This window comes from Geotrypetes seraphini, chromosome 2 (assembly GCF_902459505.1).
Source record: "Geotrypetes seraphini chromosome 2, aGeoSer1.1, whole genome shotgun sequence".
Classification (NCBI taxonomy): Eukaryota; Metazoa; Chordata; class Amphibia; order Gymnophiona; family Dermophiidae; genus Geotrypetes; species Geotrypetes seraphini.
Window position 1 is genome coordinate 380,622,650 of NC_047085.1, and position 25,494 is coordinate 380,648,143.

The window sequence follows — 25,494 nt, forward strand, 5'->3', positions numbered from 1 at the left end:
AACACTTTCTATTATATTCTGTAAATATTTTACTCTTTAAAATAGATGGGTCTGGAGGATTCCATCTGTGCAGGATCCTATCCTGCTTTTGAGATAAGAGAGTTATATTAGATGATTTTGGCACGCTACCATCCTGAACAGCATTAGAAAAGGCAGTTGCAAGAGTTAAGTCCAGATATTTATGGCAAACCTTGTCCAGGCAACAGCACTGAACATTAGGGGGTCAAATGCTAACCCAGAAATTTATGCGGGTACCAGCCGCACTGCTTGGTTATTGCCACTAAATACTAGTAGCTGGACTTCTCAGCCTCTCCTGCCCACTCAAACAATGTTGAAATTGACTCAACATTCTATTTGCAATACCTATTTGAATCCCTCTTCTTGCCTCCTCTCTTCCCGGTTTATTTCAGTGTATCAAAAGAGCCTCACTGAGTAAATAAAGGGATTCCTTTGCCCATTCATCTGCTTAGCGAACTCTGAGGCAGGAACCACCTCACCACCCTACTCAGTGATTTAAAGTGTCCAATGATGACCTTGCTCATGAAAAGTTTGGGGATTTCTGCTAAGCTATCAGGACAAACCATCACTCAAATAATGTTGTCATTGGATGGGATGGGACTGGATTTAAATTATTTGCTTTTTCCTGAGGAAAATATTGCGCCTCCTCCATTACAGCCCGGGATTAGTATTCATATGAATCTTCTCACACAATATCATCTGCACTAGCAACACCACACATATATTATTTTCATATTATCATCACCACAAGGTGCATAACTCTTGTAAACACTGACAGGCAAAGTCAGCATCATTATTAGAAAGGAAGACAGGAGGAGCCAGATTCCGTAATTGACTCCTAAAAAGATAGGTGCCTAAAATTAGGTACCTATTGCATGTCAATCACACTTAGGCGCCCATTACAAAATCGCACTTAGCGACACCTAACTTAAAACTTAGACGCCTGTAATACAGGCCAGGGTTTTAAAGGCCTACATTATAGGCGCCTAAGTCCTTTAGAGAATCACGCCTAAACACCCTAAACACACCTACTTTGGTGTTAAGACGCCTATCTTTTGTAGAATCACACCTCACAGGATAGGAGCCTATCTCTCAATTAAATTTTTTCCAATTATGAGCTTGTTACTACCTTATAGAACTGCCCCCTTTATGCTGATAACTAAGCAGTCACCCAAGATCAATCAAGGACTGAACCCTGTGCTGTCCTCCTTCCCATTTGTGGGTAAAAGCATATACAGTACTCTCCCGATATTCGAGGGGGTTCCGTTCCAGGAACCCCCGCGAATATCGAAAAACCGCAAATACAGTTTTTCATCTGGGAAGGCAGGAGAGGGCAGCTGGAGTGCCAGCGAGTGAAGGAATCTCCTGTATGAAGTAAGGCTGAATAAATTGCAGCTGTACTCACTTGAAGAACGAAGAGAGAGAGGGGACATGATTGAGACATTTAAATATATCACAGGCCGTATCGAGGTGGAAGAGGATATCTTCCGTCTTATAGGACCTTCGTCCACCAGAGGGCATCCGCTGAAAATCAGGGGAGGGAAATTTCATGGTGACTCCAGAAAGTATTTCTTCACCGAGAGGGTGGTCAATCATTGGAACGAACTCCCACGGCAGGTGATTGAGGCCAACAGCGTGGCAGATTTTAAAAATAAATGGGATATTCATGTGGGATCTCTAATGATGTAAAGGCAGGGGGTGGTGAGCAAAATCAAGGCGAAGGGTCACTTGACTTGATGGGCTTTGGCCCTTTTCTGCCATCATTTTTCTATGTTTCTATGCTCCGACCACCTCTTCCTGTACTGAAGTCGGGCCTTACCAATCAGGGCTCCTTTGACACAGGAGCTCCTGATTGGTGAGGCCCAACTTTAGTACAGGAAGAGGTGTCGGAGCATACCGCGAGTGATTTCCTTCACTTGCCGGTGCTCCAGCTGCCCCCCTCCTGCCTCTCCAGCTGCCCTCTCCTGCCTCCCCTTCGCAGTCAGAAAATGCTGCGAATGATCGGGACCACGAACCACGGATTCGCCGGGGAACACTGTACAGGTTTTTTTTTTTCACTGAACAGGTTCTTTTAGCACAGAGCTAAAATTAAACCTTTTGGTTACAAAAACATACTGGTTAACAACTGTAGAATTATTGAGCCTAATTAAGGATCTTTGAAGAAGTCTTACTTTGGAAAATGAGTCAGGATTAGTGTTCGCTTCTCTGGGGATAGTTTATCTTTTTCCTGCCTAGCCTGTTCCAGCAGCTGTCGTCTCATGACAGTAAAGACAGAGCGAAGAAGTGTTCTCCCAAACACCTGCGTGGTCTCATACCGAGGTAAACTGTCACAGAACTGGGGGACATTACAGTAACAGAGCCACCTGCAACAATAGGAAAGAGAATAAGAAATAAGAAACCAACCAAAATAAGAGTATACATGTCACATAAATGTTTTTGCAGGTAGACACATGTAGAACAGGCTTCTGAAAATTGCCCAGTCTTACTGAAGGAAATATATGTGAACCTATTTTTATCCATGGGATGAAGGTCAAGTTTTGGAAGTTAAAGTCCATACAGAGATTTGATTTTCATATCTCAGTGCATCCAATTTCAAAGTAGACCCAACCTGCATTTTTAAAAATCCATTTACAAGATTTAGACAACTGACCTTTACAAACAGAATATCAGGAGAAGGCAATTTACAACTCTTAAAAACATTCACAAGGAACATAAAACAATCAAATATGATGAAACCAAAATCCTTATGCACTCTCTTAATCGTATCTTCCACTTAGGGTTCCTTTTACTAAGGTGTGCTAACGTTTTTAGCGCACGCAGAAAATTACCACGCGCTACGCTTTTAGAACTAATGCCAGCTCAATGCTGGCATTAAGGTCTAGCGCGCACGGTGATGTAGCGCGTGCTATTCCGCGCGTTAAAGCCCTAGCGCACCTTAGTAAAAGGAGCCCTTAAACTACTGCAACCTGCTCCTTATGGTTCTCCCATCTTATTGAGTCATGTGCCCTCTACAGCCATATTCAAATCCCACTTTTTTTAAGGATGCCTTTGAAAGCTTAAATTTTGGCTCTTCCTAACCAAGTTTTGTTGATTTTAACCATGCTATTCTATAATAAATACATTTCATGAGATCTCTTAATGTTCATGTCTGTGTGTCTTGACCAGACTGTAATGTTCCAAACAGCAGAGACTCTCTCTTTTGTGGATTGGTATAGTGCTATGTACTAGTGCTACTGAAATACATAGTAGTAATAGAATCATATTACTGCTCCACAAGGTCTCATTTCCTTACAGATTGCCGAGATTGAGGCATACTGCAGAAGAAACACGTAAGTAGTTCAGGGAAAAGCAATGAAAGCGTTATTGGGTTTGATTCAAGACGTATGAGGAGCGACGTGATAATCTGAAGGAGGAAAGAAGAAATAGGGATGATATGATGAAGACATTCAAATAATTGAAAGATATTGATACACAAACAAACCTTTTCCAGAGATGGGTAGGTGATAAACTACAGGACATAAATTTAGGCTGCAGGACACCCGACTCAGGAATAATGTCAGGAAGTATTTTTTCACGGAGAGGGTAATAGATACCTGAAACGCCCTCTTTTGGGAGGTGATGAAAATGGTAACGGAATTCAAAACTGCATGGGATAAACACAAAGGAATCCTGTATTGAAGGAATGGAACCTAAGAAACTTAGCACTGATTAGACAGCAACTGCAGTAATTGGGGAGCAAAGCCAGTGCTGCACAGACTTCTACTCTCTGTGCCCTGATTATGGCTGAACAGATTTGGATGGGCTGGAGTGGGGCTTCGATGACAGCTTCAGACTTCTTGGAAAATGGCAAGGACAAATCAAGTATGCATATATAGTATAAATGCCTTATGCTATATTTTATCTTGTTGGGCAGAATGGATGGACCATGGCTACTGTTTTTACATCTATTTGGAATAAACTTCCTGCTGAGATTAGAACTCTTCCATTTCTCCCACTCTTTAAAAAAAAAATAAAAAAAAATTAAAAACACGTTTTTAAAATTATTCTTATTGAGGATGTAGATTATGTTATAATGATTTTATTAGAAACGCTAATTAGATCTGACCCTTTTATTTCATCAGGTATCTTTATGTAAACCAAGTTGAGCTTCTAATTTAGAAGATGACCCGGTAAATAAACCCAAGGATTAGATTAGATACTGGTCTTTATCTGCCATCATCTACAACGTTCCCATGTACATGATACTCAAGCACTGTGGAAGGGATTGGCAAATCATACAGCTTGACATAATTTGCAAACAAAATCCTTAGCACAACTCAGTAGTCGTCAGACCCTTATCAAATGCAGAATGACTTTAAGCCAGCAGTTCCCAAACTTTGCCTTGCAGTGCCACAGGGTGCTACAGCGAACTCACAAGGGAGCCACAGCATTCTTTAAGACCTGCCTATCTGCCTCACACCACCACCCCTGCTGCTGCTACTACTTCTCCAAACTAGCAGCACTTGCAGCAAAACAAAATATAATAATAATAACTTTATTTTTGTATACCGCCATACCCAGTGAGTTCTAGGCGGTTCACATTAGTTAAACATGGGTTACATGCAGTTGAGAGTTGGTTGAACAGGATATACCCATTGCAAAGCCACACTTTACAAACCCACCGTTGCCAGTACTGTACCCTCCAATGTCACTATTTGTTCTGTAATCACTGGTTTGTACAGTGCGACCCCATGATGGCTGTATTTTATTTGGCTACTGCTAGTCCTGGAGAAGCAGCGGTAGCAACAGGGATCTCAGGGGGAGAGGAGGCAGACACTGGATGGAAGAGGGGAGGAGAGAGTGAGCAAATGCTGGAAGGAAGTGGGCAGGACAGACGTTGGTTGGAAGAGAAGAGATGGGCAGATGCTTGATGTAGGGTGGAAATAGGGGGCAGACACTGGAAGGAAGGGGAGAGAAAATGAGAGCGCCCTTTGGATGGATGCATGCCACTGACTTCTTCACTGCTTAGGCAGTGAGTCACTTCAGCTGGCAGGGCTTGGGCATCCCCACCGGCAAAGGCAGGACTCCATGATGCTGACAAAGAAGGAGGGGGGAGACCGGAGAGGAAATGTGTAGCTTAGGGGTGCTGTGAAAAAATTAGACAGACACTAACCCCCGAATTCTCTAACCAGTGACAATTTCGGCAGCCGCCTTAAAAGCAGCTGCTGATTACGTGTCAATCACTCAACAGCGCCAATTAGAGAATCATACCTGATTGCAAAGCAGCCCCAGTAAAAGAGGGAAGAAGTATGCTTAGCACCTGCTCAGAAAAGCAATCACTAGGAACGGCTCCTCCCCTCATCCCTCCTGTCAAAATTTTAAAAGTTTTTTCTTCCCACCACTGCTGCTCTCACTGCCAACTGAACTGATCGCAGTAGGGGAATCCCTGATCAGCTGAGTCAGCAGGACTTCCCATGTGCTCAGCTGTTTGGGGCTTCCCCTGCCAGCTCATCAGTTGAGCTGGCAGGGGAAGCCCTACTCCCTCATGCCTGAGGATATCCCCAACACCCGTCCACACTCAAAATCGACAGGAAGGATGCCCACTCCCTCCTGCATAAGGACACTCCTCGGCACCCCCCTACATCCGAAATCGGCAGGAGGAATGCCCACTCCCTTCTGCCTGAACAACCCCCCCCCCCCAATAACTTGACAAGAAAACTGGCAAGAGGGATGCCTACTCCCTCCTGCTGGTAGGCCCACCTCTTCAAAATGGGGAGCCTTACCCTTCCCAGTGCACTTTGGGATGCACTGGGAGGGGCCTTAGGTGCCGGGCCCAATTAGAAACATAACTGTTCACCAAGAATTGCAACCAGCTTCAGCTTTATCTCCACCTCAAAATGATCCAACCCATCCCTATTCTGTTTGGCTGGAAACCAGTAACTACCGTAATTCAACAAACACAGGCAATGCCACTATTCTCAAATCCCATAGGCTAAATTCACTGAACGGCAAAATTTAAGATGGAATGACCCATTGTTTGTGCAAAGAGGTTTGCTATAGCAAAATCCTGTTCCAGGTTTTGCTGTTTCATTTGTTTTATTGAGGAATCATCATTTACATTTTGCTTCCACTTTTACTTTTTACTTGTGACTGCAAGCATCAGATGTAACAAGGTATAAGTAGTGAAATTTGATGAAATTATTACTTCAGTAAAAGTAACAAATGTTATCCTGTACGGCTTTACAAGTAACAAAACTTTTACTTAAGTATGCGGATGCCTTTTTTTTTTTTTTTCTTTATTGGAAGTCAAACATGATTTCAGTGACCTGGTTACAGGCATAGATAGCTCCAGAGTTGGGCGAATTCCATTTAAATGAAACTGAATGCTTCAAAAATTAAGCTGCTTTGGATCGGACCTAGATTAGTTAATCTCCCTACTAATATTACATTGAAATCAAATATTATATTACAACTTGACTTCACTTCTAGAGTTTTGGGTATTATTCTGGATTCCTCTCACTTTTAATGACCAGATAAATTCCTTAGCAAAGAAATGTTTCTTTAGTTTGCACATGCTGAGGAAAGTAAGGGCACTATTTTATCAAGAACATTATTTATTACTGGTACAATCCACTGTGTTGGCCCAGTTGGACTACTGTAATTCTATTTATTTGGGTATTAAACAGGGCAGTTTATATTGTCTCCAGTTAATACAGAATACAGCGGCCAAACTTATTTTTGGAAAGAGAAGGTACAACCATGTTTCCCCATTGCTGAGATAACTCTATTGGCTTCCGGTCCATCATAGGATACAGTTCAAGTACGCATGTGTGGTTTTCAAACTCCTTTATGGAATATTTGACTCTTTAATTCCCCTTAGTGGAAATTCCTTTAGATCCTGCCATTCAATAATTACAACAATTCACAAATTAGCATTTCCTTCTCTGAAAGGTATTAAATGCATTGGGAAGCTTAGTAAATCTTTTACTTTTAAATTGGTGAGAATTTGGAATGGACTTCCAGATTCTCTAAGACTGGTAGATCAATTATTTCAATTTCAAAAAAGTTTAAAAACCTGGTTGTTTTCACAATAGTTAATTTGATTTTGGCTGTCGTATAGTAATTTTAAGCAATTCAACATACTTTTTTCTAACTTTTTCCATCCATATAATCTAACCAATTTCTGTTTTTATCCCACAGTTTTTACTTATAATGTTTCATTTTTTAACGAACTGTAAACCGAGTCGAGCTCCTTAGGGAGGAGATTCGGTATATAAAATGAAGATTAGATTAGTAACTAGTTACATTTATTTAGTTACCGTTTACCTAGATCAAGAAGAACTCAGAACCTTTTCACCTTCCCCCCTCATAATGGTACCCGACGTAAGAAACTTTACGACAGCCTTCTAGCAACACAGGCAGTGAAAATTGACCCCACCATCACCAAACTGATGATCAACACAACAGACTACAAAATGTTTCGGAAACAAATCAAAACATTTCTTTTCAAAAAACACGTCCTCACTTAATATCCCCCTCCCCAATCGCACATGCACTCTCCCCAGCAAATAACACACTAGTCACCCCCTCGATCCTCACTTACCATAAATATCCAGACCCCTAAATAAACATCTCCCATAGGTATCCATTTAACCTTCTCCTAAATAAGCATCTCCCTTAGGTATCCACTTAACGGATTCCCTCAAAGTTAGGTATCTTTCTTCAGTTGCCTATATTGTTTTCCCCACTGAACCTGTAACTACTTGATCCCTGTCGAGTTATTCTATCGATAAATCCAGATATCTTATAATTGTATTTCTATTTCTATACCACAGCATGTAATGTACTTGAATCATTGTTATGTAATTCTCTCGGTAATGTCCTGATCTCTTTTAACTGTAATCCGCTTAGAACCGCAAGGCACAGGCGGAATAGAAATCACAAATGTAATGTAATGTAAAGCACAGTTACTTACCGTAACAGGTGTTATCCAGGGACAGCAGGCAGATATTCTTGACTGATGGGTGACGGCACCGACGGAGCCCCGGTACGGACAATTTTAGAGTGATTGCACTCTAAAAACTTGGAAAGTTCTAGCAGGCCGCACCGCGCACGCGCGAGTGCCTTCCCGCCCGACAGAGGCGCGCGGTCCCTAGTTAGGATAAGCCAGCTAATAAGCCAACTCGGGGAGGTGGGTGGGACGCAAGAATATCTGCCTGCTGTCCCTGGATAACACCTGTTACGGTAAGTAACTGTGCTTTATCCCAGGACAAGCAGGCAGCATATTCTTGACTGATGGGTGACCTCCAAGCTAACAAAAAGAGGGATGGAGGGAAGGTTGGCCATTAGGAAAACAAATTTTGCAAAACAGATTGGCCGAAGTGTCCATCCCATCTGGAGAATGCATCCAGACAATAATGAGATGTAAAAGTATGAACTGAGGACCAAGTAGCAGCTTTGCAGATTTCCTCAATAGGAGTGGAACGGAGGAAAGCTACAGATGCTGCCATAGCTCGAACTCTATGGGCCGTGACAGAACCTTCCAGTGTCAGTCCGGACTGAGCATAACAAAATGAAATGCACGCTGCAAGTCAATTTGACAACGTACGTTTAGAAACAGGACGTCCCAATTTATTCGGATCAAAGGACAGAAAGAGTTGGGGAGATGATCTGTGGGGCTTAGTACGCTCTAAATAGTAAGCTAGAGCCCGCTTACAGTCCAAAGTATGCAGAGCCTGTTCTCCAGAATGAGAGTGAGGTTTCGGAAAGAAGACAGGCAGAACAATGGACTGGTTGAGATGGAATTCAGAGACAACCTTCAGGAGAAACTTTGGATGTGTACGCAGAACCACCTTGTCATGATGAAAGACTGTAAAAGATGGATCCGCAACTAGTGCATGTAGCTCACTGACCCTCCTGGCAGAGGTTAGAGAAATAAGGAAGACCACTTTCCAAGTGAGGAACTTGAAAGAAGTCGTAGCCAAAGGTTCAAACGGAGGCTTCATTAAGGCGGAGAGAACCACATTAAAGTCCCAGACTACAGGGGGTGCTTTAAGAGGTTTCACATTGAAAAGACCCCGCATGAATCTGGAAACCAAAGGATGAGCTGAAAGGAGTTTTCCGTGAACTGGCTCATGAAAAGCAGCAATAGCACTGAGGTGGACTCTGATGGAAGTAGACTTGAGACCAGAGTCAGACAAAGAAAGAAGGTAATCAAACAAGGTCTCCACAGCAAGGGACGTAGGATTATGATGATGAAGAAGACACCAGGAAGAAAATCTTGTCCACTTCTGATGGTAACATTGCAGAGTGGCAGGTTTCCTGGAGGCATCCAGAATAGAACGAACGGGCTGGGACAAAAGAGTATCATTCAAAGTCAGCCCGAGAGATACAAAGCTGTCAGGTGCAGAGACTGGAGGTTGGGATGCAGAAGGGTCTCCTGATGCTGTGAAAGCAGAGAAGGAAACAATGGAAGAAGAATAGGCTCCCTGGAACTGAGTTGAAGTAGAAGGGAGAACCAATGTTGCCTGGGCCATCGTGGAGCGATGAGAATCATGGTGGCCTGTTCCCTCTTGAGCTTGAACAAGGTTCGCAACATGAGAGGTAGCGGAGGGAAAGCATACAGGAACAGATTGGACCAGTCCAGGAGAAATGCATCCGCTGCCAGACGGTGAGGAGAGTAGAGTCTGGAGCAAAAGAGGGGCAGCTGGTGATTGTGAGGATCTGCAAAGAGGTCTATCTGAGGAGTGCCCCACTGAGCGAAGATGGACTGTAGAGTTAAAGGATCGAGAGTCCACTCGTGAGGCTGGAGAATTCAGCTGAGTTTGTCCGCTAAGGAATTATGTTCTCCCTGAATGTAGATCGCTTTTAAGAATAGTTGGTGATCTGTGGCCCAAGCCCAAATCTTCTGGGCTTCCTGGCACAAGAGGCGTGAGCCTGTCCCACCCTGCTTGTTGATGTAGTACATTGCAACTTGATTGTCTGTGCACAGCAGGAGGACTTGAGGAAAGAGAAGATGTTGGAAGGCCTTGAGGGCATAAAACATTGCTCTGAGTTCCAGGAAATTGATGTGATGCTTCATTTCCTGGGCTGTCCAAAGACCTTGAGTTTGGAACTCGTTCAAATGAGCTCCCCATGCATAAGGGGAGGCGTCGGTGATGATGACAAGTTGATGAGGAGGTAGATGGAACAAAAGACCTCTGGAGAGATTTGAGGACATCAACCACCATTGTAGAGACTGACGAAGCGATGATGTCACAAATATGTGTCGTGAGCAAGGATCCGTCGCTTGGGACCACTGGGTAGCTAGGGTCCATTGAGGAGTGCGCAGGTGAAGACGTGCGAAGGGTGTGACATGAACTGTGGAGGCCATGTGACCCAAGAGTATCATCATTTGCTTGGCAGAGATGGAACGTTGTGGAAGCACCTGCTGACATAGAGATTGAAGAGTTTGAAGACGGTTGGATGGCAGGAACGCTCTCATGAGGACTGTGTCCAGCACCGCTCCAATAAATTGAAGTCTCTGAGTGGGGATGAGATGAGATTTGGGTAGATTGATCTCGAACCCCAATAGTTGTAGAAACAGGATGGTTTGGTTGGTGGCCAGGAGTACTGTCTGAGATGAATTGGCCTTGATTAACCAATCGTCCAGGTAAGGAAAGACCTGAAGGTGGTGAGAGCGTAGAAAGGCAGCCACCACAATCAGACATTTGGTGAACACTCTTGGAGAAGAGGCAAGACCGAAGGGCAGCACCTTGTATTGGTAATGACAATGATTGATCATGAAGCGGAGGTACTGTCTGGAGGCCAGATTGACCGGTATGTGAGTATATGCCTCTTTGAGATCGAGGGAACATAGCCAGTCGCCTTGATTGAGAAGAGGGTAAAGAGTGGCCAGAGAAAGCATCCTGAATTTCTCTTTGACCAAGCATTTGTTGAGATCGCGAAGAGCTAGAATGGGTCTGAGATCTCCTGTTTTTTTGGGGACTAGAAAATAACGGGAGTAGAATCCCTGCCCCTTTTGATCTAGAGGAACTTCCTCTATGGCGTTCAGAAGGAGGAGGGATTGAACCTCTTGAAGAAGGAGGGAAGACTGAGGAGTGTTCAAAGCAGACTCTTTTGGCAGACTTTGGGTAGGAAGAGTCTGAAAGTTGAGAGAGTAGCCGTGGCGGATGATGTTGGGGACCCACTGATCCGAGGTGATGATTTCCCAACGGCTTATGTAAAAAGCAAGGCGTCCTCCTATGGGTCGTGGAAGATGGGCAGATGGTACAACACTGGCTATGCCCTGGAGAACCAAGTCAAAAGGGTTGGGTAGATTTTTGTGGAGGAGGAGGCTTCACCTGTTGTTGTTGTGCTGGCCTAGGGGTTTGCCTTTGTTGTTGTCGCTGACGCCTAGGCTGTTGAGGAGCCGGTGGCAAAGGACGAGCCACATAGCGGAGTTGGTAGGCCGATTGCTGCCGAAAAGGCCGAGCTGGTGGGGTCTTCTTTTTTGTTTTGAGGAGAGTATCCCACCTAGTCTCATGGGCAGAGAGCTTTTGGGTAGTGGAGTCCATGGATTCTCCAAAGAGCTCATCACCAAGGCAAGGCGCATTAGCCAGTCGATCTTGATGGTTGACATCAAGTTCTGAGACCCTGAGCCATGCCAGATGACGCATGGCCACCGACATGGCCGTGGCTCGAGAAGTCAGCTCAAATGTGTCGTAGATCGACCGGACCATGAACTTGCGAAGCTGTATAAGAGATGAAGAAGTTTGGCAAAAGGCAGTTCTCTTGCGGTCAGGGAGGTACTTCTCAAAAGCAGTCAGATTTTGTATGAGATGCTTTAGATAGAACGATAAATGAAAAGCATAATTCCCTGACCTGTTAGCCAACATCGCATTCTGATACAACCTCTTGCCAAATTTATCCATGGCCTTACCTTCTCTGCCAGGAGGGACTGAGGCGTACACACTAGCTCCCGTGGATTTCTTTAAAGTGGATTCCACTAAGAGAGACTCATGTGGAAGTTGTGGTTTGTCAAAGCCAGGAATGGGGATGACTTTGTATAAGGAGTCCAATTTACGAGGGGCTCCTGGGATGGTTAAAGGCATCTCCAGATTCTTGTAAAAAGTCTCTCTCAAGATATCATGGAGAGGCAATTTCAGAAATTCCCTTGGAGGCTGGTCAAAATCCAGTGCATCAAGGAACGCTTTGGATTTTTTTGACTTAGCCTCCAAGGGAATAGAGAGAGAATCACACATCTCCTTCAGAAATGAGGTGAAAGAGGTTGCATCTGGTTTAGAGGATGGATCTAAAGCAGAAGGATCCTCATCCCCAGATGAACATTCCCCCTCAGAAAGAAGAGGCTCTTCGGAGTCACCCCACAGATAAGGATCCCTAACTTGGAAACTGCGGTCCCAGGACTCCGGTGTGGAGGGTTCCAGGTGTCGGGTTTTGTGTGTCGACTTACCCGACCTCTGGGAAACGGTACCGGGAGATGTTAAGGGCTGTGTCGGTGCCGAAGTTTGCACAGCCTGGTGTAAGGACCTCGGTTCCGGTGCTAATATCGGCATGGATACCGATGAAGCAGAATGTACCGGTACCGACAAAGTGGATGCAGATAAAAGAGGCTGCTCCACTGTCGGTACCGGTGGCTCAGACCGGACCGGGACTGGAAGGCTCGGTTTCAAGAGTGCGGGAAGGAGCTGTTGCAACTGCTCCTTGAGTTGCACCTGCAGGACGGCAGCAATTCGCTCGTCCAGCGACGGCACCGGTACCGCTTTTTTCTTCTGCGGTACCTTTGGTGCCGCTCGACACTCCGAAGAGGAGGAACCCGAGGTCGAGGGGCTCACCTCAATCGGTGCGGAGCGCTTCCGCGGACGCCTCGAGGTCGGCAGGACTGGGCTCGCTGCTACTGAGACCGGAGGACGCTCCAGCGGGGAAGGCTTCTTAGCCGGCTTACCTGAAGGGTGCGACGCCGGCGCGGTGTCGACGAGGTGGGTGCCGATTGAGACGGGGCCGATGTCGGTGCCGCAGAATCAGACATATCGGCACCAAACAATAACCGTTGCTGGATCTGACGGTTTTTTAAGGTTCTCTTTTTTAAAGTGGCACAGCGGGTGCAGGTGGACGCCCGATGGTCAGGACCCAGGCACTGTAAGCACCAGTTATGCGGGTCGGTGAGAGAAATGGGCCATGCGCACCGCTGGCACTTCTTAAACCCGGGTTGGGGGGGCATGAACGTAAAAACGGCTTCTGCCAAATCGAAGGCCAAGGCCTCGATGGTGGCAACAGGCCCCGCCGGGGCGAACCGAAAAAAATAAAGTTTTTTTTTAAACAACAAAGAATAAAATAAAAAAAGGAAATTATATTTCCGAAAGGGTTTTCGCGAGCGGGAAGGCGAAGAAAAAGATCTTTTCAACAGTCGTTGAAAAGGACGCGTCTTCTTAGCTCCGCGGAAACTAAGAAACTGGGGACCACGCGCCTCTGTCGGGCGGGAAGGCACTCACGCGTGCGCGGTGCGGCCTGCTAGAACTTTCCAAGTTCTTAGAGTGCAATCACTCTAAAATTGTCCGTACCGGGGCTCCGTCGGTGCCGTCACCCATCAGTCAAGAATATGCTGCCTGCTTGTCCTGGGATAATGTAAGTTATTATACAACATTGCTACCTACTCATATTTCTACATATTTTTTCCAGCTACTTATTTTAGAAAAGTCTCTTTTTTTGTGTGATTAAAAAAACACAATTTTACATATGGAAAACCTTTCTAGAATGACATTCATAGTCTGCCCTGGTAATGCCTGTTGAAGTAAAGAATTAAAAGCAGAGAAGGAAATGAATAAGAAGATCACTTGAAACAAAGGAAAAAATATGGCTAAATATTATTACCTTGTATAGTTGACTTTATATCCAGCAATATCATCAGTTGGAGAGCGCAATCTTCTCTGGGAGGGTGTCTCCAAGTGCCAGTAGTTAATTCGATTTAAAAACATTTTGGTGAGTTCAACTATCGTCTGTCTTTCTTTTGAAGGCAGGTGGCTGAATTTGTATTGCACAAAATTATTAACTCCCTTGAAAAAGAAGCACAAAAATGTTTATTTTTATTTATCATCTCCAGTATGCATAAACACTGGCACATTCGGTACTAGGGATCACTACCCTAAGGATATGGTGGTCACATCACATTTGATGCACTTCTGTATGATCAACTAGAAATCCATGTGGTTCCTGTGAGCACAACAAGGGAAGAACATATTCCCCACAAAGTGGTCAATATAAAGAAAAAGCGATAACCAATAATCAAAAAAGAGGCCCGGTTCCAGATATAATGACCTTGCGGCAGCAAAGAGTCCAAAGACTTCCATAAAAAGTATAAACATTTATTATGTGTCCAACACTTTTTGTTAGCATATGCTCTTTACCATCTTGCCAAGAATTGCTGATCTACGTTGTTTGACTCATACCATTAGATTTTGTGACTCTTGATGCAGGGAGTTTCACCAAAACATGGCTTGGATTTATAACAAAGGTATCTTATTGCTGGATGTATAATAAATATTTGTACTTTTAATGGAAGTCTTTGAACTCTTCTTTGCTGCCACAAGGTCATTTTGTCTGGAACCAGGCCTCTTTACTTCCTCATTTTTAGCCATCCTCACTGTTCCATATGGCCACTATTTATGCAAGTACAGTAGACTCTCAGTTAACCAGCACCTGTTGGGACTGATAGATGCCAGGGTGGGGTTAGGAGGGGTTCTAGTGGGGGTGCGGGTGGAGGAGGGTGGCCTGGGCTATCTACAGAAGGGGGTGGGGGTGGGGTTCCGGCAGGAGGGATTGGGCATCTCTCCTGCCGTGTTTGTTAGGGAGGGGAGTTGCCAGGCAGGAGGGACTGGGCATTCCTCCTACCACGATAGTTCCGGGGAAGTCCGGCAGAAGTCTTTGCGGGGGGTGGGGATGGGTTGCTGCTAAACTTATCGTGGCAGGGAGATCCCTTGCTGCGATAAGCTCAGCCGGAACCCGATTCTCTAACCGGCATCTGTAACATGGACGTCGGATAGAGAATTGGGTTCATTTTAGGCAGGCTTAGGCGCTATTCTGTATAGGACACCCGTTGGCTTCTGAGACCGGGCGTCCTATACAGAATACGCGCCTTAGTCTGCATGCTCTTTAGAGTATGGATATATTGTACCTAAACCCTTGTTAGTACTGTGTATGTCCAGCAGCACTATAAAATTATGAGTATTATGGAAGAGATTAAGCAGTCACAGATGTGTTTACAAGAAAACAAGCCCAAGTGCTTAATTAAAAAGTAATCTTCTTAAAACTGAAATCTATAAGTTGTTTGAGGCTTTTAGGACAGCTATGAGCATATTCAATGTTACCTGCTTAATACTGGGCTTCTCGAATGGCGGGCTTTCCAGTGATCCTTCCACCACAGGTTTCCCCATTTGCAAAATGCATTTCCTTAAGAGCTAGAAAAGAACAACAACTTTGAGAGGTCAATTCTATAAAATGCATCAAAATTTAGGCACCAAAATGCTAAATAAAAATTCTAGAATAGCATCTGGACACCCAAATTCCATTATAGAATGCTAGCGTTTAAATCAGCATTTAACTACTAACATTTAGAAGTGAACACTTGTGCCAGGTCAATGACAGGCATAAATGTGCATTCTTAAACTTAGCCCTTTAGTAGGTATATGAGTTTAAATGTTTGCTATGTCCCTGTGCACACCCCTTTCCATTTATGCGTTCATATTATAGAATACAAATGTGCACGTGCTTTGCACTTACGCATATGAATGTCACATTCACTTGCAAACAGTGCTTACATTTAGGAGCTAAATTCAGAGAATTAAGCAGTTACAGGGGAATTCTATAAATGGTGCCTAAAATTGTGCACACACAATTTGATTTAAGTAACGAGCCTATAACACCAATAATTTGGCACTAAAAATTACTGGTGCTAACTGGCAATGATTTGGATTTATGCACACACATAGACGCTATTTTATAAAGATATACATGTAAATCCTTTAGCGTGCAATTGAAAAAAAAAAAAAAAGGGTGTGGCCATGGGAAGGCAATGGGTGGGTCAAGGGCATTCATTTAAAATGCTCACACTATTACAGAATTTGAGTGATCTGCAACTAATTTAGATGTGGGGATTTATATCAGGGTTCAGTAAACGTAAATCCCTGCACCAAATAGCTGGGCCTAATGCTAACCAAAAACAAGGAAGCAGACCCCACGAGAAACTAACTTTTGTCAAATGCTTGGGCACAGATACCAGCATTACATGCTATTTTTTAAATGGCGACTAACTCAATTTGAAGCATCGTTTATAGAATAGCACTCAGTGTGCCTTTTTTTTTTTCAGCGCCTAAATCTGGGTGCCCTTGACTGAATTTAGACCTTAATATTTAAGTACATATCTGACGAGCTGCAAGTATTTCAGTACATTGCAACTGTTCTTCCACAAAACTGGTGATCATTGAAACACCACTGTAAGGTTTGGAATGTCGGGTCCCCCACAAGGTGAGGTGGTAGGGGGTTATGTGAGAGGCGCCCTTACACATGCCAGGTCCCAGGTTCAGTTCCCTCACAGATGATTCACCAGGAGTAGAATCAAATAAGAAAACAGCCAGAGGTGATTGCATAAAGAATATATTATAGAAATAGGCTTACAGAAAAGCAATATTTATAAGCATTACAATTAAACATTACAATTAATGAGAGAGCAAAGCAGTTTCCCTGCCTTACAGAGTTCAGAGGAAAAGAGAGACATAGAAGCCTGAAGTTCCAGGGAGATCCAGAGAGAGATTGAGAAAAGGGGGATGGGGTGATGGTCTAAGCTTCGGGTTCCATAGATAAAGAGAAGGATAGACAGAGAGATAGACAGAGAAAGAGATAGATGTGTGTGTGTTGCAGAGAGGAGGCTTTTATAGCTTGGAATCTTATTCTGAATATAGAAACTATTGTATGTCCCAGTATCTTTCTGTTTAGAATTTGTAAATTGTTTGAAACAATGGTTAGTTTAATTGATAAGGAGGGTGTGATACTTGCAGGCATGGTAGATGGGATTAGTCTCTGGCTTCTTTGTCCCATTCATGCAGCCTATCTTTTTGATAAATAATCCAGTCTGGCTGGATGATTACGGTAATGTATGTGAATTCTGTGTAGGAGCACAGAATTCTGCATCAACATTCCAGAGTCAGATTGATATAATTTCCCATAGACCTTTGCTGACATTAGTTATGCCAACTGAAAATGCTGATTGTTAGCAATACCTATGCTGACAACCACTTCACCTGATAATTTGCAGAATGAAACCAAATACCAAAATATACCAAGCCTGTAAACAGTTAAGAGGGACTTTGTATAGTAAGTGTAATGGATTTGACAGAATGCACTAAATGAAATCAGAATTTCTCCTAACATTTAGGCAGACAAGCAAGCAGCACAGGGGTTCTTCCTAATAGCAACCGTGCAAACAAAGGTTTCCCAGGGGCTGGAACCAAGAAGCTCTTCACAATCAAGGTCCATAGGCAATTACTGAGAAGGCTCGGGGAAATCCACTGCTTATTCCTAGGATAAGCAGCATAAAATCTGTTTAACTCCTCTGGATCTAGCTTAAATAAATAAATAGGTAGGTAGCTAGGTACTTGGGACCTGGGTTGGCAACTTTTGGAAAGAAGATGCTGGGCTTGATGGGCCTTCAGTCTGTCCCAGTATGGCAACTCTTTATGTTCTTTGAAGTCATGGAAAAGACAAAAAGAAACTTTGCAGTCCTATGCCATTGAATCCGAATGATGGCTTTCATCAAAGGCAACACACTTCTGAACTACTTTTAGCACAGGAGGGGCAATTTTAAGAGTTATTTCTGCAAGTAAAGAACATAAGAATTTGCTGCTGCTGGGTCAGACCAGTGGTCCATCCTGCCCAGCAGTCCGCTCCCGCGGTGGCCCCCAGGTCAAAGACCAGCCTACCTGCTTACGTACTGGTTCAACAGAAACCCTTCCAACTTTGTCTTAAATCCCTGGAGGGTGTTTTCCCCTATAACAGCCTCCGGAAGAGCATTCCAGTTTTCCACCAATCTCTGGGTGAAGAAGAACTTCCTCACGTTTGCACGGAATCTATCCCCTTTCAACTTTAGAGAGTGCCCTCTCGTTCTCTCTACCTTGGAGAGGGTGAACAATCTGTCTTTATCTAAGTCTATTCCCTTCAGTATCTTGAATGTTTCTATCATGTCCCCTCAGTCTCCTCTTTTTAGGAAGAAGAGGCCCAGTTTCTCTAATCTCTCACTTTACGGCAACTCCTCCAGACCCTTTATCATTTTAGTCACTCTTCTCTGGACCCTTTCAAGTAGTACCGTGTCCTTCTTCATGTACTATGACCAGTGCTGGACGCAGTACTCCAGGTGAGGGTGCACCATTGCCCGGTACAGCGTAATGACAACCCTCTCCGACCTGTTCGTGATCATCTTCTTAATCATTCCCAGCATTCTGTTTGCCCTTTTCGCCGCCACCACACATTGCGCGGAGAGCTTCATTGCCTTGTCGACCAGTACTCCCAAGTCTCTTTCCTGGGGGGGTCTCTCCAAGTACCGCCCCGGACATCCTGTATTCGTGCATAAGATTTTTGTTACCGACATGCATCACCTTACATTTATCCATGTTGAACCTCATCTGCCATGTCGCGGCCCGTTTCTCGAGCGTGCTTATGTCACGTTGCAGATGTTCGCAATCCTCCTGCGTCTTCACTACTCTGAATAACTTCGTATCGTCTGCAAATTTAATCACCTCACTCATCATACCAATTTCCAGATCGTTTATAAATATGTTGAAGAGCACAGATCGAAGCACCGAACCCTGCGGCACTCCACTGGTGACGCTTTTCCAGTCCAAGTATTGTCCATTTATTCCCTCTCTCTGTTTCCTGCCAGCCAATTTTTAATCCACGTGAGTATTTCACCCTCAATTCCATGACTCGCAATTTTTCGAAGTAGTCGTTCATGCGGAACCTTGTCGAAAGCTTTCTGAAAATCCGGCTATACAATGTCGACTGGGTCACCCTTGTCTATCCATTTGTTTACTCCCTCGAAGAAGTGCAGAAAGTTCGTCAAGCAAGATCTTCCTCTGCTGAAGCCATGCTGGCAGATCCTCATCAGGTCATGTCCGTCAAGGTGCTCAATGATGTGGTCCTTTATCAGCGCCTCTACCATCTTTCCCGGTACCGAGGTCAGACTCACCAGTCTGTAGTTTCCTGGATCACCCCTCGAACCTTTCTTGAATATCGGTGTAACATTTGCCACCTTCCAGTCTTCCAGAACCCTTCCCAATTTGATCGACAGATTGGCTATTAGTTGAAGCAGTTCAGCTATAGTCCCTTTCAGTTCCTTGATTACCCTCGGATGGATGCCATCCGGTCCTGGGGATTTATCATTTCTAAGCCTATCAATCTGCCGGCATTTTATCAGAGGAAGTGGAAGTGTTTACAAAATTGTGAATCTGCTATGTGTGTGATGTTACACAGAGGTGAGATTGGGGATGGGTTTGCATTTATGCACAGACTGTTGAAAATACATATGGGCATAAAATAATCCAAGAAATTTGTGCTTGGTTAAGGGCTAGAATCTGGATCACCAACAAAGATGGTCTTGATGATATAAACCCAGAGTTGTCCCTGGAAGGCAAGATTACCAGACAGAAACTGACCTATTTTGGACATGTGATGAGGGCGAATTCACTAGAAAAGGAGGTGCTAGCTCGGAATAGTCCAGTGGTAAAAGTAAGCAGGGGAGATCAAAGGCCCGTTGGCTGGATACCATCAAAAATGACATGGCAATGAACATCAAGCAATTGAAAGAAGCCATGGAAAACAGGGAAGCATGGCAAGGACTGGCCTACAGAGTATCCAAGGGTCAGACATGGAGTATGTGTTCAATTTTGGAGACCGTATCTGGCGAAGGACGTAAGAAGACTTGAAGCGGTCCAGAGGAGGGCGACGAAAATGATAGGAGGCTTGCGCCAGAAGATGTATGAGGTAGAGGATGTATGAGGAGAGGAAAGGAGGGACAGGGGAGATATGATTCAGACGTTCAAAACTTGAAGGGTATTAACATAGAACAAAATCTTTCCAGAGAAAGGAAAATGTAAAACCAGAGGACATAATTTGAGGTTGAGGGGTGGTAGATTCAAGAGCAATGTTAGGAAATTCTACTTTATGGAGAGGGGGGTGGATGCCTGGAATGCGCTCCCGAGAGAGGTGGTGGAGAGGAAAATGGTGACTGAGTTCAAAGTAGCTTGGGATGAACACAGAGGATCTAGAATCAGAAAATAATATTAAATATTGAACTAAGGCCAGTACTGGGCAGACTTGCACGGTCTGTGTCTGTATATGGTCGTTTGGGGGAGGATGGGCTGGGGAGGGCTTCAATGACTGGGAGAGTGTAGATGGGCTGGAGTAGGTTTTGACAGAGATTTTGGCAGTTGGAACCCAAGCACAGTACTGGGTAGAGCTTTGGATTCTTGCCCAGAAATAGCTAAGAAGAAAAAATTTAAATTGAATCAGGTTGGGCAGACTGGATGGACCATTTAGGTCTTTATCTGCCATCATCTACTATGTTACTATGTATGTTGTTACTATGAATGAATGGATAGTAGTAGTAGCAGCAGTAGTTTTAAAGAGCAGGTAAATATGTAAACGCAAAAATCCCCTGTAATAATTTTAAAACTATAACTCTGAAAATACTTTCAATCTGAACATCTGTCTGTATCTGTACATTTGCCTATTTATGTGTGCACTCTGACTTACTGCAGCATCCAAAAAAAAAAATCCATTGTATGCATGTTGCCTATTGATATGATGATGTACTTTGTTGGCGGGAGTGCACAGGAGCAGAATTTGGGCAGAACATGCATGTATGTGCAATACGCATACATTATAAAATACTATATACTTAAAGCACATTGGTTTACACATTTATACCAGTTCTAGGTCTAGTGTAAACATCCATACCTACTACTCATGACAGCATTTACAAGACAAATAGATGTTTACCTTGCCTTAACATAGGCATCTGAAAGGTGCTTTAACTAGATGCCCCATTATAAGATTTCCTCCCACAGTGTGTATTACTCACTATACAGAGAAATAGCAAAATATCTTGATGGGTAACCTTATTTTACACATGTAATTAATGTCATTAAGGTGGCAATTTAATAAAAGTTAGGTGTCAATTTGCGTATGCAAAATCAACATTAGGCTGCTCAGAAGCAGGGACTGTGTTCAGTGGTATTTCGTAACAAGAGAACAGAGGAACATGTACAGCTATCGCTGTGCCCTGAATAGGAGCATATCTGATGCAGAGAAAGAGTACGCTGGGCAGGACCAGCAATTAAACATGCAGGATATATTCTATAATGAAAGGTGCAGATGGTGCATAAAAGACACATCCCCAATGCAATTACAAACAGCAATTACATCTCTCTTGACTTGAAGCACTGGTTGCTACATTGTGCTACGGGTTGGTATCTCAGTGCATAATCAGACCTCACTCATCCTCTAACCGGCTCTTTGCCCTCACTTAACTGCCTACAGCCCCATTAGCACCCACTCTGCTCCACGTTTTCTTTGTTACTTCCCAGCCAGCTGTTTTTTGCTACTAAGGCCCAGATGCAAAAAGCCTCCACCACCACAATAAAAAAAACATACTGGTGATGGGATTGATTTTTCTTTTGCTTGCAATGCCTGGCCCTTGCTCAGAAGAACAATCACACTAGCACAGCTCCTCCTCCTGCCTGCCTTGTTAAAAAAAAATGTAGCCCCTGGCCTCCCTGCCTGCCATCTCTAGCTCATTTGGGATTCCCTTATCCCCGATCAGCTGAACTGGCAGGCAGGGATACCAGGAGCTGGGTTTTGGGTTTTTTTTTTTAATGGATGTAGCTGTTGTGCATGTGTATTTTTAAAAATCTGCAGGAGGTATGCCTATGCTGGGAGGCCCACCATGCTGAAAGCTCCCCGATCCCCTGCCCTCACACCATCTCCCTGACGTCAGAAAAAGGGCGGGACCGCCGGAAGAAAAAGCAGCGCAGCAGGGCTCAGAGAAGGGGCGGGACCGCCGGCAGAGGAAACAGCTGGGCTCGCTGGCAGCCGGAAACAAGGTAGACAGCTTCTCCATGGGGAGGGGGGGGAGGCTGTGGGGATGCGAGAGCTCCTTCGGGGTGGGGGTGCGAGCGGTCCTGCGGGGGGGGGGGTGAATCGGACGTCGGGGGGGGGCATCAGGCTTTCAGGGTAGGGACAGGACTTCAAGGGGGAAAGGAGAGTCGGGGTGGGCGAAAAAGAGAGTCGGGGGTTTTCAGAGGAGAGTCGGGGCGGGGGCGAAAGGAGAGTCGGGCAGCATGCGCGGTATAACGGGTGTGCGCGGTATATAAAAATTTCTGTACATAAATTTGTGTTTTTCCGCGCGCTATACCCGTGTGCGCGTTTTACACGGGTGCGCGTTATCTATGTGAAAATACAGTATATATTTTTGTAATGTTTTCTTTCTGAAATTTTTTTTTCTATACAAGTTTTAATTGCTTGATTTAATTTGTAAATTGCATGGATATATAAATAACAAAAAAAGTCTTCCTCAATGTGTTGTGCTCTTATGCAGGCTCTATGTATACCGCTTAAATGATGGGGAGGAGGGGTAGAGAGTACTGTGGTATAAGATTGGGGGGGAGGGTTTGCTTCCATGCCCTATATCAGTGATTCCCAAATTTTTTCACTAAGGCACATCTCTTAAAATATTTTTTTTCAGACACAGAGACCCCTTCTCCCATCCCATCCAGCCTCTACTTCCCTTCCACTCCCCACCTCCCAAGTCTCATCACTCTTCCCTCCCCCTTAATCCAGCATCTTGGGTCTTTCCCCCTCTTCCTTCAACCCTGGTTCCAATGTCTCTCCCTCTCTCTTCCCTTCTTCACACTATCCCACCTTCAATTCAGCATCTCCACTTCTCGCTCTGACACCTTCCCCTCCTCGCTATACCTTCAATACATCTTCCCCCTCCTCTCAACTATTGTGTGCTGCTTTGGAGGGGCCTACCTTTGCTTTAGTTTAGAAGAAGAGATATGTGCCTGTGCTGCCTAATCAGTGAGGAAGTAAGTGGTGTGTTAGGAAAGGAATGGAAAACAAAGATGAGGATGTCATAATGCCCTTGTTTCACTCCATGGTGTGGCCACACCTCGAATACTATATGCAACTCTGTTCACCGCATCTCAAAAAAGATATAGTGGAATTAGAAAAGGTGCAGAGAAGGGCAACAAAAATGATAAAAGGAATGGGAAGGCTCCCTATAAGAAAAGGCTAAAGCAGCTAGGGCTCTTCAGCCTGGAATTTGTTGCCAAAGAATGTGGTGACAACAGTTAGCTTAGCAGGGTTTGAAAAAAGGTTTGGATAATTTCCTAAAACAGAAGTACATAAGCCTTTATAAAGAGGAACTTGGGGAAAATCTATTGCTTATTTCTACGATAAGAAGCATAAAATCTGTTTTACTCCTGGGGATCTTGCCAGGTACTTGTGACCTGGGTTGGTCACTGTTGGAAACAGATTACTGGGCTTCGTGGGCCTTCGGTCTGTCCTAGTACGGCAACTCTTATGTTCTTATGATACCAGCACTCCCGTGCATGCTTAGTTCAAGCTGCTGAACTGAGGATGTGTACAAGTGTCAGTGTCAGTGGCTGAAGCATGCTGCCAACTTCCTCACTTGGAAAAGCAATAGGAAGAGCTTGTGGAACCTAGTTTGGGAATCACTGCCTTACATGGAACATGTGCTGCCTAGCGCTGCTCACATGTACTTTTCCTGTCAGTATATTTGCTCCCCTTCATCTATCCTCCCTGCCATCTCTAGCATTCTGACGGTTCCTTCCTCCCTCATGGGCATGCTTTTGCTCTTCAATGCATGTTCATCCTGCATGTTGGCAACCTTTCTTCCCACTCTCACTTTGCCACCCTCTTCTGTCAGGAGACCTGTACGGTGTTTCCTACTACTTGTTCATTTGGAGGGAAGTGTGAACATAGTGTATTCTAGTGGACCAGGCAGACAACAGACATCTGAGTAGTGCTTTCTAGGTCCTTGCTCTCCCCCCTTCGTGTAGGGCTACATGTGCTGTCAGAACACGGCACAACAAAACAGGGGAAATCACCTTCTCAAGAATGCATAGCACAAAAAGTAGTGGTGACCAAAAGTACTGGGATGCTTTGATACTTTTATTCTTCAGATTAAAGACTCGACATATACAGTACATGCTTTGGCCTTTAGACCTACTTCAGGAGTCTTAATTTTGATTGTCAAATAGATAGCCCAACAATTAACGTATATATGCCTTGTCGTCGAAAATTAAAAGTATGGAAATATTCCAGTGGTGTCCAATATACCAATGAATGTACTGTTCACAAGGGAAGTTCAAATATGCACATAAAAAAATCCAGAATATGGCACATGTATGCAGTAATTGTATGCAGACTTGTGTTTGGGCAGATGAGGTGAGGTGTCCTTGTGAGTGCTGTTGGGTCATATAGCTTTGTCTGCATGTTATTCCTCTTCGGTCTCTTTCACAGTCATAGTCTTCATCCAGTCCTGCTATGAGTAGGTGCTGGTGTATGTCTGAAGCTCATCTCCAATATAACCCCTATGTAACCTCTTTGAATCTGTATCTCTGCATAAAAATGTCTATTTTTCTTGCATATCTAATCCAACACTCTCTTCTTAGCAGCTCTGTCCTTCTTTTGGCACTCACTCTCTCAGGAATGCGAGTATATTTCTGTTTAAAAACAGCTCGTGTCTCTAAGCAAGGGTCCTCCCCATGTTTACAAGATTTGCCCTTATCAACCAGAACACAGGGCATAATTTCTATTTCCTTTACTCAGGACCAGAAGAGGGTATCTGAAACCGCCAAAGTGGATAGTTAGCCTAGTGGTAGCCATTTGGTAGTGTCCCCCGCACCTGTGATGTCAACACACTACATCTCAATACTATGCACAAACACACATGTGACAGCATGCTCTGATCGCTGGGCACCCCCACTCCCCACACACAGATTAGCACTTACATTTATTACAGTATATACAACTGTTCTGTAAAGGGCGTGCCCACCTGCATGCCATTCATAGAATATGGGTACATTGTAAATTTTGAAACTGCCATTTTGATGCAACCACATTAAAATGAATGCCCTTTGTAGAACTGCCCTCCATGGGGCTAATTTTGTAACAGTGTGCCTTTATTTAGGTGTGTGGAAGGCACCTAGGTGGCACCTATTCTACAGAGTAGAACTACTCAATTCCAGTCCTCAAGGTCCAGATTTTCAGGATATCAACAAAGAATATGCATGAGAGAAATTTGCATGCACTGCCTCCTTGGTATGCAAATCACTCTCATACATATTCATTGTGAATATCCTGAAAGCCTGGCCCTGACCGTGGACCTCAAGGACCGGAATGGAGTAGCCTGGTTATAGAAGAAAGCTG

At 44.3% G+C, this 25,494-nt stretch overlaps 1 protein-coding gene across 1 annotated transcript in view; it reads right to left on the bottom strand.

Moving 5' to 3' along the window:
• KAT2B (lysine acetyltransferase 2B) overlaps window positions 1-25,494 on the bottom strand; it is a 141,733-nt gene that overhangs the window by 73,452 nt on the left and 42,787 nt on the right. The window contains exons 6-8 of the mRNA XM_033932862.1: window positions 15,360-15,449; window positions 13,867-14,048; window positions 2,190-2,381 (exon numbers count right to left, since the gene is read on the bottom strand). Of these exons, the coding sequence (XP_033788753.1) occupies window positions 2,190-2,381; window positions 13,867-14,048; window positions 15,360-15,449 (464 nt within the window). The remainder of the gene's footprint in view (window positions 1-2,189; window positions 2,382-13,866; window positions 14,049-15,359; window positions 15,450-25,494) is intronic.